Here is a 13292-nt window from a genome sequence, read left to right as displayed (position 1 = left end):
ATATATCCGTTGTACCTAGAGAAATGTTTGTTTTCCAATGCCAGTAACCTTATTAAAAAAATAGTGCAAACAGGACGTATGTGACACACACACAACTAAAGTGTTTACTCCCCAGATGTGTAGCTGTGGAGCCAAGAATGTAGTTCTCATAAAACTCCACCTGGAGGGAACTGGAGCATAGAGTTGGGCTTCAGGTAAATGGGGAGGGAGGGCAAACTTCCTTTTTTCTGTGTCTCCTTCCCTATTCCGTGTACGACTGATGAGAGATGCGTAATATGTCACTGATAAGAGATACTCCCCAGAGCATCCGCACTTGAAAAGGAGACAAGCCAGACACAGTTCTCTAAAAATGAAATCTGCTGCATCAGAGAGCACACACAAAGAAGGGCTGAGTTTAGTTCACTTTTGGTATTGGGTCAGGTACATCCACTGCACTTGGGGAACTCATTACTTAATAAGGACTTCCAGGTACCTACCACCCCTGGAGATGCTAACTCAGGGGGTCTGGAAACAGGCCTGCAAATCTGTTTGTAACAAACTCACCAAATGATTCTGACATGTGGCCAGGTTTGGGAACTTTAAAAGGCTTGCCTTGGTGAGCTCTTCCTTGAAGCAAAATTTCAGTGATGGGAGGCTGAGGAGTGTTAAAAGACAAACTGAGGCATACTAAATTTATTTTTTAAGAATTTATTTGAGCAGAAATTGATTTGAATTCTGCAGCAGCAAGTTGGAAGTGGTTAAGAGCGCTCCACTGATAGGAGCTTGGGGGAAAGACTTCTACAGAGAAGAGGCAGAATCAAAGCCAGGATATTATTTGATTGCCTATGGCTTAAGCGGTTGTCTTATTTGGAAAAGCCTAGTTGGCTGTTTGTAATTGGTCGTCCTTAGGTTTCGATTTCTTAACCTTGAGGCCCTTACACACTTAGGTTTTGGTTTACTTATGTGGGCTGCCAAGGCATTGGAACCACCTCAGTCTAGTGGCCTAACAGGGGATGTGTGATATTTGAGGAAAGATTGGTGAGAACATCTGGAGGGTTCAGAGTGGGTCCATGCCCTGGGAGGGCCTTCATGACTGGCCCAGCTTTCCAGGCTGTGGTCTAGAGCCCACGTAAGACTGTGTGGTAAGCCCAGTTGCTGGCAGAGTGTGTCTTCTGAACAGTTGTGTCCATGGCTGACTGGACCGGCCAAAGAGCTGAGGTCAAATGTCAAAGGAAAGGCCAGGATTCCTGGTCCTAGGACACCAAGGAGCTGGGACCAGTACACCCACACTCTCCAAATACCAGGGCACAGGAAATGAAATGACTGACTACTTAGCTAGGCATCTAAGGCTGGGCTGCTTTGGTCAGAATGCCACAGAAGACGATGTGGTCCATACCAGGTGAACATAAAACCAAAACATACTACACTCTTCTAAGTTCTTTCCACATACTTATTTCATTCTCATAGCAACCCCAGGAACTAGATAATAATATTATCCCCTTTGTACAGATAATGAAGAGACCCAGAAAGGTCAAGTAGCTCACCCACGTTCACACGGCTAATCAGTTCAAATACTAATTCTCAGAGGGCCAAGTATGTAGCATTGATTAGACCTGCTAATCCATGATGTCTTTATGGAAAATATTTCTCTGGATTATCATGAGTAAGTCATCAATTATTAGTGAAGAAGACCTGGAAATAGGATGGTGAGTGAATGATCTGCCCTAACTCAAGAGCTTTTACATTCAGCCCCCTCTTATTTTGGCTCTTTATCTGGTCTGCGAATTAAACAAAGCAGAGTTTTCATCTCTGACCAGTGTCGGTAGATTTTACCTTCTATTCTGCATTGTCATGTTCAGGGAATTCAAAATCATGGTTCAATTTGTTCAGGCAAACAGATTAGAGGAGACTAGAGAGAGAGAGCTCAGAAAGGTTATATGGAACTAGGGGAGCAGAGGAGGGTAGCAAGTGTATTACAACAGAAAAGACGATGGTCTTGGAGCCATCTTGAGGTCTTTCACACCTCATTTAATTTCTCAGAGCCTCAGTTTTCACATCTGTAAAATGGCAATATTGTCATCTTGTTTGTTGTTGTGAGGTTTGAGGTATTATATTCAACACATAAGTGCAATGAAACTGAGGTGTTTGAAGTCACACTGCAAGTAAGAGACAGAGCCAGGTTATGCAGGGTGTGTATCTGGGTATGGCTAAAGCCCATACTTGCTATTCCACACTGCCTGCAACCCTGGAACCTACTTTTCAGTGACATGAACCTCAGCTCTGCCCCATGTGACCCAAGTCAAACTTCCAGTCCAGAGGGGCCATTCTGTGTCATTCCCTGGTACCCAGTCATTCTCCTCAAGGGTAGGAGATGGAGGCACTTCATCCACCTCTCTTTTCCGCATTGGTTTGAGCCTCCAGGGTGAGGAGCTCTGTTTAAGAAGGGTGAGTCTGCACTGTCACGTCTTTTTCTTATGGCTTGGGGTTCCAGCCTGCCATATTAAACAGAACCTGATTTAAAATAAAAAAGTGCGAGGGAAATAATATGTGTGTTTGTTTAAAATTTGGGGCAGTTGAGTCCATTTAATATAGGCTTAAAAGAGGCCAGGGCTCCAGCTTCCATTCCCATATGCACCTTGAATGGAAAAACTATTCATGCTATGAAAAAACAAAATTTAACTGAGTACATTTTAAAGATGTTATTGGCTTTATTGAATGATTCATGAATCAGGCAGTATCCAATCTAGCAGATAGAAAGGAACTCCAAGGAAATGTACAAAATGAAAGACTTTTACAGACAGAAAGGAGCAGGAACAAAGAAGTTATACTGGCAAAAAAGCAGACTGATTTTTGAAAGGTTAGTTTCCTTTAGTGGATGACAGATTACCTGACTAGTGCTGATCAGCGATTCCTGATTGACTAGTTTAAGACGCCGTTTCTGGGAGAGTGAAAACTATAATTCTCGGTTTAAGTGACTCCAATTGGGGCCTGTGGTACTGTTTTTAACAACGACATATGTTATGCTTGAATCCATTTTATGGCTGTTTTTATTCATTTTCCTTTTCTCTTGTAAAGAGCAAACCCCACAGGTTATCCTGCAGGCTGCTCTATTTGCTTTCTGTGTAGCTCAAGCCTTGTCCTTGTTTCCACTCCACCACAAGCTGTGCATTTCCGCCAAGTTACCTTGTCTATTCACTAAGCCTCAGTTTCCTTGTCTGTAAGGGTTGCTTTGAGGATCAATGAAATAATCCCCTGAGCATGGTGCCTGGCTTATAGTAAGCACTCAGTAAATATTAGCCATTATTATTACTCGTAGTAGTTAACCATTTCCACTTCCCTAAGTGACCAACTTGAATTAAGACCATTGGTTCTTTGCAAATCTCTGTAGGAAAGTCTATTTTCTGCCAGTGTGTATCTGGTTATATCACAGTTGGGGTGCTCAACAACTAAACTGATCTAATTCATGATTAATTGCTTTGATTTCAGTCTCAAATGAACCATCTCAGGAAATAGATTTCTGCCTAAACTTCTTAAGTCTGAGTTCAAATCACTTTCTCTCGCAATCGGCTTTCAAAAATAACTCCCTGACATGTGGATTCTAAACCATTGATAGGCCCTCTCATACAATTTTGCACATGAATTTATGTTTGGCGAATAAATAATTATTCTTTTATTGGTTCATTTATGTATACCATCATCATCAAGGCATTTGCTTTTTTAATTTTAATTTTTTTATTTTTCAGTTAGTTAACGTTCAATATTATTTTATATTGGTTTCAGGTGTCCAGCATAGTGGTTAGACATTTATATAATTTATGGAATGATCCCCTCCATAAGTCTAGTACCTACCCACCTGACACCATCTATAGGTATTACAATATTATTGACTATATTCCCCATACTATATTTCACATTCCCATGACTGTTTTGTGATTACCAATTTGTATTTAATCCCTTCACCTTTTTCACCTAGCCCTCTCAACCCCCCTCCCATCTAGCATCCATCAGTTTGTTCTGTGTATCTATGAGTCTGTTTCTGGGTTTTTTGGTTTATTTTGTTCTTTAGATTCCACACATAAATGAATTTATATGGTATTTGTATTTCTCTGTCTGACCTATTTCACTTAGCATAATACCATATAGGTCCATCCATGTTATTGCAAATGGTAAGATTTCATTATTTTTTATGGCTGAGTAATATTTCATTTATGTACCACCTCTTCTTTATCCAGTCATTTATTGATGGGCACTGAGGTTGCTTCCATATCTTGGCTATTGTAAATAATGCTGCAGTGAACATAACGGTGCATATATCTTTTTTAATTTCTTTGGATAAATACCGAGAAGTGGAATTGCTGGGTTATAAGGTAGTTCCGTTTTTAACTTTTTGAGGAATCTCCATACTGTTTTCCATAATGGCTACACCAATTTGCAATCCCACCAACAGTGCACAAGAGTTCCTTTTTCTCTGCATCCTCACCAACACTTGTTTGTTGATTTATTGATGATAGCCATTGAGGTGATATCTCATTGTAGCTTTAATTTGCATTTCTCTGATGATTAGTGATGTTCAGCATCTTTTCGTGTCTATTGGCCAGCTACATGTCCTATTTGGAGCGATGTCAATTCAGGTCCTCTGCCATTTTTAAATTGGATAGTTTGTATTTTGGGTGTTAAATTGTATGAATTCTTTAAACATTTTGCATATTAACCCCTTATCAGATGTATCATTGGCAAATATCTTCTCCATTCCATAGGTTTCTTTTTGTTTTATTGATGGTTTCCTTTGCTGTGCAAAAACTTTTTTTTTAAATTTAGTCCAGTTTGTTTATTTTTTCTTTTTTTCCCTTGCCTGAGGAGATATATCAGGAAAAAATACTACTAAGCAATGTCAGAGAGTTTACTGCCTATGTTTTCTTCTAGTATTATGGTTTTGCATGCTACATTTACATCTTTAATCCATTTTGAATTTATTCTTTTATATGAGGTAAGACGGTGGTCCAGTTTCATTTTTTTGCACGTATCTGTCCAGTTTTCCCAACACCATTTATTGAAGAGACTGTCTTCATTCCACTGGATGTTCTTACCTCCTTTGTCATAGATTAATTGACCATGTAGGTATAGGTTTATTTCTGGGCTATTTTGTTCCATTGATCAACGTGTCTGTTTTTAAAGGTATTTGCTTTTTAAACTAGCTTTTGACTACTTTCAGCACGCCAGGAATTGAGCTAATTAGACTATGAATTCTTCAGAAGTGGGTCTCTCCCGTCTTTTGAGTTTCCTGAAAGTCCTGCATAGTATTGGGTACACTGGAGGTACACCTCATAGCTCTATACAATTATATCCTTGAAAAATGAATAAAATACACTTTTTTTGGGGGGGTAAATTTTCCATTTGGTTGTTGAACTGGCTATTGAGTGAAGTGTATTATAAATCGCTTTGCAAAGTGAAGAATTATTTTGCAAAGCGAAGGCTCTCTCCCTTCTTGATGTATGGCATGACCGAAAAGGGAATTTATTAGGTCGCGTTAGCTCACTAGCCCTACACACGTTTTCGTTTTCTGACGTCACAGTTCGGCGACCTTTCGGTGAGCCAGTCTCCCGCTAGAGGGCGCGCGACTGCCCATGTGGATTCCACCTGAACCGCGCAGCCTCCGTTCAGGGGTAGGCGGGAATCGCCGAGCCGACGCGCGTGACGTCACCCGAGGGCGCGGCCCGCGGGCGGGGCAACCCGGAGCAGCACTCCCACGGCTAAAACAGGTTGCGAAAGGGAGGCGGCGGCTGCTCCTCCGCGGTGTTGGGAAGATGGCGCCGCCGGTGACGGAAAGGGGGCTGAAGAGCGTCGTGTGGCAGAGTGAGTGCGGTGGGGCAGGGGCTGAGCGAGAGAAGGCCTGGAGGCCGCCGCGCCGGGCCTTGCTTTCCTGCCCCAGACCTGCAGTCTCTTGGGGAGACGCCGCGGGCACTTGTTGCTTTGGGACCCACGTCCCAGTTAGGACTTCTTCCTTCCCTTCCCAGCCCTATTTCTTGCCGGCGCCAGGGATGGGCGGGGTCGGGAGGACTCGGCCTGCTCGCTCGCGTCTGCTCCTTCGCCTGGGCCCGCTCGGCCCGAGCCCCGCCCTGGGCGAGCGGCACCCCCTACCGGCGTTTCCGCGGCCCCTGCGCGGGTCCTCGGGGGTGCTCCCCACGCTCCTCGGGGGTGCTCCCCACGCTCCTCCGCGGTGCTCCCCACGCTCCTCCGCGGTGCTCCCCACGCTCCTCGGGGGTGCTCCCCACGCTCCTCGGGGGTGCTCCCCACGCTCCTCCGCGGTGCTCCCCACGCTGCTCCGCGGCCGCACCAGTCGGCGATGTCTCCACCCGAGACAGTCTGAGCACTGTTTCTTTATCCCGCCCCTCCCCTCCTCCCCACACTTGAGTTTCCGAAGACTGCTTATTCTGCTTATTTGTGTTAGTACCAAGGAAGATTTCATAGCCATACTTTTCAATGTCTGTCCTTAAAAAAAAAAAACAAAAGCAAAACCTCGCTGTTAAAAACATTCTCTTCCTCTGTTCCTAAAGGAGCCTGCTTTCTAAAGAGTTCTTGAGAAGGGACCACTGGAATGATTAAATCTCGGGACCAACCTGCGTCTTTCCCTCTCCCTTTACACTCTCCGGGCCACTTCCCGCTGTTAGGACTCTTACTTATTGGTGACTGATGTTCTGCCATTCTGCTATTTCATCTGACTTTCATAAAAGTCTCTCCAAACCTAGATCTGCCAGGGTAGAGAAGGAATGAAATCACCAAACAGGAAGAACCATCACTGTTTGGCATTGCTCGCTTCAAAGTAATTATGGTCTAGTAGTGGAAGAGGGAGTAACATCTAATTAGTATTTCTGCCTCCAGTTTGTTGAGCAAAGAACAGAAATGACTTGAGTTAAAATTCTGCGAGTTACAGAGCTCCTTGTGTAAAATTAAAACTCCAAATCAGTAACTGGCATATTGCTTAACATACCAGGTACTAAAAACAAGTGTATAAATAGAAGGGAAAAGAAAAAGTTGCAAAAACATCTTTTTAAAAATTGAATAAATATAAGGTTGGCTTTTTGGATTTCAAGATTTACATGGGTGACTTCTAAGACATGGTAATGTTTTAAAGTCACAATGGCATTTAAATACATTTATATGAAAATGGTAACGAATTATATTTATAATTTCCAAGATACATATATATATATATACACATATATACATATATACATGTATATACATATATACATATACATGTATATATATACATGGCATCAGCATTTATCAGGAAGAAAGGTTAATAATAGTAATGTCAGTCTTGATAGCATGGAAACTAGGCAACAAAGGGAGAGTTTAGTGATAACAAAATTTCCATCTTGTGCTGTTAACTTGAGGTAGCACCAGGATATCCAGTAAGATAAAGAAGACAGGAGACTGAATGGAAGGAAAGAGATATAAGGGTTAAAAAATAGTTCTTTGAATCTTGGTGTAAATAGAAACATAACCAAAAAACAAGATGATATTCAACATTTAGTGAGTAAAGTGGAGAGGGAGGGAGAGAGAGAGGGAGGAGCCTCTGAGATCTGTTAGCAAAAGATGACAGCGAAAGAAATGATGAAGCAATCTCCTGAGAGGTAGGAAAATCATACATTTAACTGGGAAAAGGTTTTACTAGGTTAAAGATGGTATAGGGTAGAAAACTAAATAACCTTCACTTTCCCCACAAAGTAGGGAGAAGGGAACTAATATTTTTTGAACATTTACTCTGTGCCAGACACTCTTTACATATATTAAAACTTAATGATAATTATCTGTATTTCACAGATGTTAAAACTGATACAGCTATTATCATAACTGCATTATTCAAAATATCAAAAAGTCAAAACAACCCAATGACCATGAAAAAATAACATGGTGTGTCCACACAGTGGAATATTATTAGGCAACAAAAAGGAATGGTATACTGATACATGCTATAATATTGATGAACTGTGAAGAAATTATGCCAAATGAAAGAAGCCAGTCAGAAAGACCCACATAATTGGGAAATTATGGGAAATTGGGAAAGAGTCACATAATTGTGACTCCCAAATGTCCAGAATGGACAAATCTATAGAGACAAAAATAAATTGGTGATTATCTACATGGCAAGGGCGGGGTGAGATGGGGAGATTTGGGGATGTTGGCTAAGGGGAACAGTTTCCTTTTGGAGTAATGAAAATGTTCTAAAGTTGATTATGTTGATGGATGTACAACTCTGAATATACTGAAAACCACTTAATGGTGCACAGTTGGGTCAATTACAGTTGACCCTTGAACAACATGAGTTTGAACTGCCTGGGTCTACTTATACATGGATTTTTTACAATAAATACCTATACTTTTTTTAAAGGAGGACACAGCTCACAGTGCCCCATACAGGGATCGAACCAGCAACCTTGGTGTTATTAGCACCACGCTCTAACCAACTGAGCTAACCAGCCACCCTAATACCTGTACTGTTTTTGATCTGGGGTTGAGAGTCTGTGGATACAGAAAGCTGACTGTATCCATTTATCTACCCCATTTCATATATGGGACCTGAACTCTGGCTTTTGGTATCCATATGAGGGGAGGGGTCATCCTGGAACCAATCCCCCATGGGTACCAAGGGGACAACTGTAGTATAGTTTTGGGAGAGTCAAAAGTTAATGTAGATTTTTGACTGAGTGGAGTGGCAACCCTAACCCCCCCACGTTTTTCAAGGGTCAACTGTATATGGTATGCAAATTATATCTTAAGCTATTTTTAAAAAACCCGATACAGCTATTAAATATGGACTTAGTATTCAGACGCAGGTCTTTTGGCTGCAGAGTTAATGTGTGACTTCTCTGTGACTCTATAATGTTTAAACCTTAACTCAGAACCTTATTTTATGCCCAGTCTGTTGCACTAGCCTCCTAATAACTGAGCCTCCAAACCATTGTTTTTTCTCCAGTCCACCTAGCCAATAACTGCAAGAATAATTTTTCTGTAACAGTACTGTGCTATGATCAGGCTGATCTGCTTGAAGACTTGCAGAGAGCCCCCACCCTCACCCCCCGCCCAGTTGCCTAAAGATCATTTCAAACGGTCTGCTTTTGAAGACTTACGTGCTGGCCCCAACCTACCTTGTTATCTCCTATTCCCTCGAATCTTAATGTTCAGCTAGTCTGTACTGTTCTCGAAATCTTCTGTCTCCCATTTGAATGCCAATTCCTACGTCTGAAATGCTCTTCTTACCCCTATTCTTCATCTATTCAAAGGTTAGCCATCCTTCACATCTCTGCTCAAATGGGGCTACTACCTCCATAGTGGCCTCTCATTTTAACTCAGCCTCTTATATTTCTGTAGCATTGTTTATCCTTCTCAAATGGCACTTCTCACTACTGCCTAATGTGAGTCTCTGGATAAGCCTAATGTGAGTCTCTGGGTCCACTGTTGTGTCTTCTGGAGCTTTAAATTCATAACAGGCCCTAGCAGAGTGCAGTGGATAGCAATCTTGTTAAAAGTGAACAGATCACAGTTTTATAATTTTCCCCCATGTTTTGCTACCTAAAGTTCCCCATTTATTCAACAAATATTATTGAATTTCCTGTAAGAATACAGCAATAGAAGGCAGACAAGTTTCCAGCCTTTGGAATCTTGCATTCAGTGTGGAATAATAGCAAATATGGAAGCAAAGAATAAACATAATTTCAGTTTATGATATATGTATATAGAGAGGGGCTACTCTGGGTGCATTTGAGCTGAAACCTAAAACGTGAGAAAGAGTCAGGTTTTAGGGACTACCTTAAAACTCTTTAAAACAAATTTAATATTTTGAGTGCAAAAGGCTACATTTATTTACAAAACTAATACCCATACTTAAAATCAGCCAAAGTTTCTAGTGCTTGGTATTGCTCATTGGCCACTTTTTACTACAGGGATGTAGTAGCAAAAAATATCATTGATAAAATGTTTCAAATAAAAATTTGATGACATTTATTTAAAAAATAAACACAACGAAACAACAGTACTTAAATCAACCACAAAGCAAGTTTAACCCGATATGCTTTTTTCCCCTTACTCAGTCTATTTTCTTTCTTGTCTATCGTCTGTAATTCATAGCATATATTTTAGAGGAAGTTAGGGGAAATGAACCTAGAAAAACTGCAAATAAAAGTAATCGTAATATATTTATTTGAGCCAATTCTTTGCATATTAAATCATAAGCTTTTACCCTTTTTCCTTCTAGTCCTTACATAGCTCCAGATAATTTTTACTTTGTCATTCCATGACTTCTTTTTTTTAAAACACCTAACATTGACATATTTTCCATGCTCCTTCATAATCTTTGTAGTTAACATTTTTAATCATTATTAAATACCTTGGTGTAGAAAAAATTTTTGATAGCATAAAAGATTGTAAAATAAAATTAATCTTGCTCTCAACCCAGAACCCCAGCCTACCTCTCCACGGCAACCACTCTTAGGTTTTTTAAATCAATTCTTCCAGTTTTCTATGCAAATATACACATGTATAAAATACATTTTTGTTTTATTTTTATCAGTTATTTTTCTTTTATGTCTTTTTTCATTCTGGTCACTTGTTTAAGTTTATTTTGTTAAGCAAAATTTTATTTTAATGTTTGGATATTTGCACAGTCATGTATTCGTTTAAAATCAATATTTATTGATTATGTACTCGTACCTTGTGCTGCACACTATTCTAGGTGCATATTTTTTGACCTAGAATTCACAGTCAGTGGGAGAAGAACTACACAAGTACCAAGTACTGTGTTATGAAAAAGTTTTATGGGAGGAGAGAAGAAAAAGGAATTATTTTCTCTCTGGGAGTGAATCAGGGAAGACTCCAAAGAGGTGACATTGAAAGGTGGTAGGATTTTGCAGAAATCTGTGTACAGAAATCGGAGCCAAGGCCCAAAGGTGAGAAACTGCTTGACTATTTATGGGAGGGGGTGCAATTCCTTTTGTTTGAGTACAAGCAATAGGGAGACGAAGACTAAAATGGGTAGGTTGGAGCTACGTGGTATAGACGTTCTCTAGGCAGTGGGGAACCATTAATGATGAAAGTTTTTTCCCTCAGCAAAAAGCAGACACAAACGTTTTGGGGATTCTTATTAAAACAATGCTGAAAGGAAGTCATTTTCTTGTTTTGAAGGGAAATGACTTAAGATTTCATTAGGTAATGGTAGTATAAACTGCACTAATGCTAAGTGTACATACAGCTTGATGAATTTTTATCCATGTAACTACCACCTAGATCAAGATAGAGAACGTTTCCGAGCACTCCATAACCATTCACAGTCCAAATCCCACCTTTTCCCCCAGAGTAACTCTTCTGACTTAACACTGCTATCAAATAATTCTATAATGGTGTCTTTTTACCTTCAGACCCTTAATTTTAAGAGAGAAACCCTTTAGACCTTTTATTGTAAAGTATTTTCTTTAAGAATAAATATAGCATTTACTAAATTTCTACCTAGAAAAAACTTCTTTAATATTTGCCTTTGTGTATATGGGATTAGTGCAATAGTAGTCCTCAGTTTTCATGTTCTACTTTCATACTTTTTTTTGTAATCAATCCCTATCACATGCTTTGTAATTAACATAATCAAACATTCTTTATTATAATGAGAATATGGTGATTTCAAAATGTTACCTGAGCTATACTCAAACAATTTTTAAACAGTGTACATACCCAAAGCCCTAAATGGTCTTTCCCATGCACTGTTCAGTCTGTTTTTACTCGACTGAATAGCATTGCTTTTGTCTCTGCCGCCCGGTCCTGGGTTTACATTAATAAAGATTCTTACCTGTTCAGTAAACAACTTGGACCCCAGGTAGGCAGAATTTGTTTGTCTCATAATCAGGAATGTTTCAGTTTTCTGAGAATGTAAATTTCTTTATGACCTACAAGTCTGTCTTTTTTTTTGTTTTTCACTTTTGGCTATTTGATTTTCAAACACATTTTCATTATATATTACTTATAAAAACCAGGTTTATTTTTTTTCCTCATTTGAGTAAGAGTTGGAAGACTTGGTTTGCAGCCCGCTCATACTTCACTTTCCTAACCTAAACAATGAGTTTTCTTTAAGGTTTTCTAGCTTTAATTCTCCATGATTCCATTTTTTGGGTCTTCATTTTGTTATATTTTCTTTATTTCTGCTTTCATTCCTGGTAGTTTTCTCTTATGCCATAGTTTTATGTTTTATTTAGGCCATAAATATGTAATAGTAGGTTTTCATTGTTTAATGACGTTATACAGTTTTTTTCTGTCTCAAGGCTTTTTTCCCCCTGTTTTCCAGACAAATTAGTTTTTCTTGCATTTTATTACCAGGTTTGTTAATTGTTTCTCTGTGATTTAAGATAGTTGTGCAAATCTCCCGTCAGCATTGCTGATACCTTGCTGGACTTTGTAGTTCTGCTCTCATTTTCCCTTCAGTGTTTTCACCTAGTCTTTGGCATTACAGTTTTAGATACACTTCCTTTTCCTTTTGCCTTTAGGAGAAACCATGAGGTAGTTAGTATTAACAGGTCATTATTTGGGTGACATTTGGATTGGTCAAAGATCAGTTTACAGATTAGATAGAGGCCAGTTGGTGGAGGATATTGGATAGTAGGGTCTAGGTTTTATTCTGTAGGAGGAGTGAGCATTTGAGGGAATTCTGAGGTGGCTGTTGATATAAACAAAGGGTTGTGTTTCAGGAAGATAACTGACAGCCGCGTGAAAAATGGATTTGAAAAGGCAAAGGGGTTGGAAGTGGAAAGCAGGAAATTCAGATAGGAGACTGTGTCCCGCAGTAGTTCAGTGAGAGACAATGAGAACAAAGCAGTGCTGGTGACAGTCACCAGCAAGAACAACCAACCAATCCTGCCTAATGACTCGATGTGGGGGAAGGAGGAAATAGCCCGACTGGGACTAAGAAAATGACAATAAAATCCATAAATGGAGAAGTCTAGAGCAGTTTTTAGGGAACTGTAATCTCAGTTTGAGGCATGTAGCTGCTTAAACCTGCATTGTGTAATTGAATGAAGTCCAAGGAGAGTTGGGATGTAAGATTTGTGGAAAATTGAAAGACCGTTGGGGGTTAGGGAAATGGGGAGAAGTTGGTCGAACTTCCAGTCAGAAGGTAAGTTCTGGGGATCTAATGCACAGCATAGTGATTGTAGATAATAGTACTGTACTATGTATTAAATATTTGAAAGTTGCTAAGAGAGTAGATCAGCAATGCTGTCACCCCCCGCCCCAAATGGTAATTGTGTGAGGTGATGGAGGTGTTAACTAAC

The 13292-nt window shown here is 39.9% G+C and overlaps 1 protein-coding gene across 1 annotated transcript in view; it reads left to right on the top strand.

Moving 5' to 3' along the window:
* Positions 1 to 5488: 5488 nt before the first annotated feature.
* The window catches only part of STXBP3 (syntaxin binding protein 3), a 50238-nt gene continuing 42434 nt past the window's right edge, over positions 5489 to 13292 (top strand). The window contains exon 1 of the mRNA XM_081024719.1: positions 5489 to 5832. Coding sequence (XP_080880845.1) covers positions 5604 to 5832 — 229 coding nt within the window. The 5' untranslated portion in view covers positions 5489 to 5603. The remainder of the gene's footprint in view (positions 5833 to 13292) is intronic.

Source organism: Rhinolophus hipposideros (assembly GCF_964194185.1).
Source record: "Rhinolophus hipposideros genome assembly, chromosome: 19".
In the NCBI taxonomy this organism is placed as follows: Eukaryota; Metazoa; Chordata; class Mammalia; order Chiroptera; family Rhinolophidae; genus Rhinolophus; species Rhinolophus hipposideros.
The sequence above is the reverse complement of the archived record's forward strand: the minus strand, read 5'-3'. Positions and strand labels throughout refer to the sequence as shown.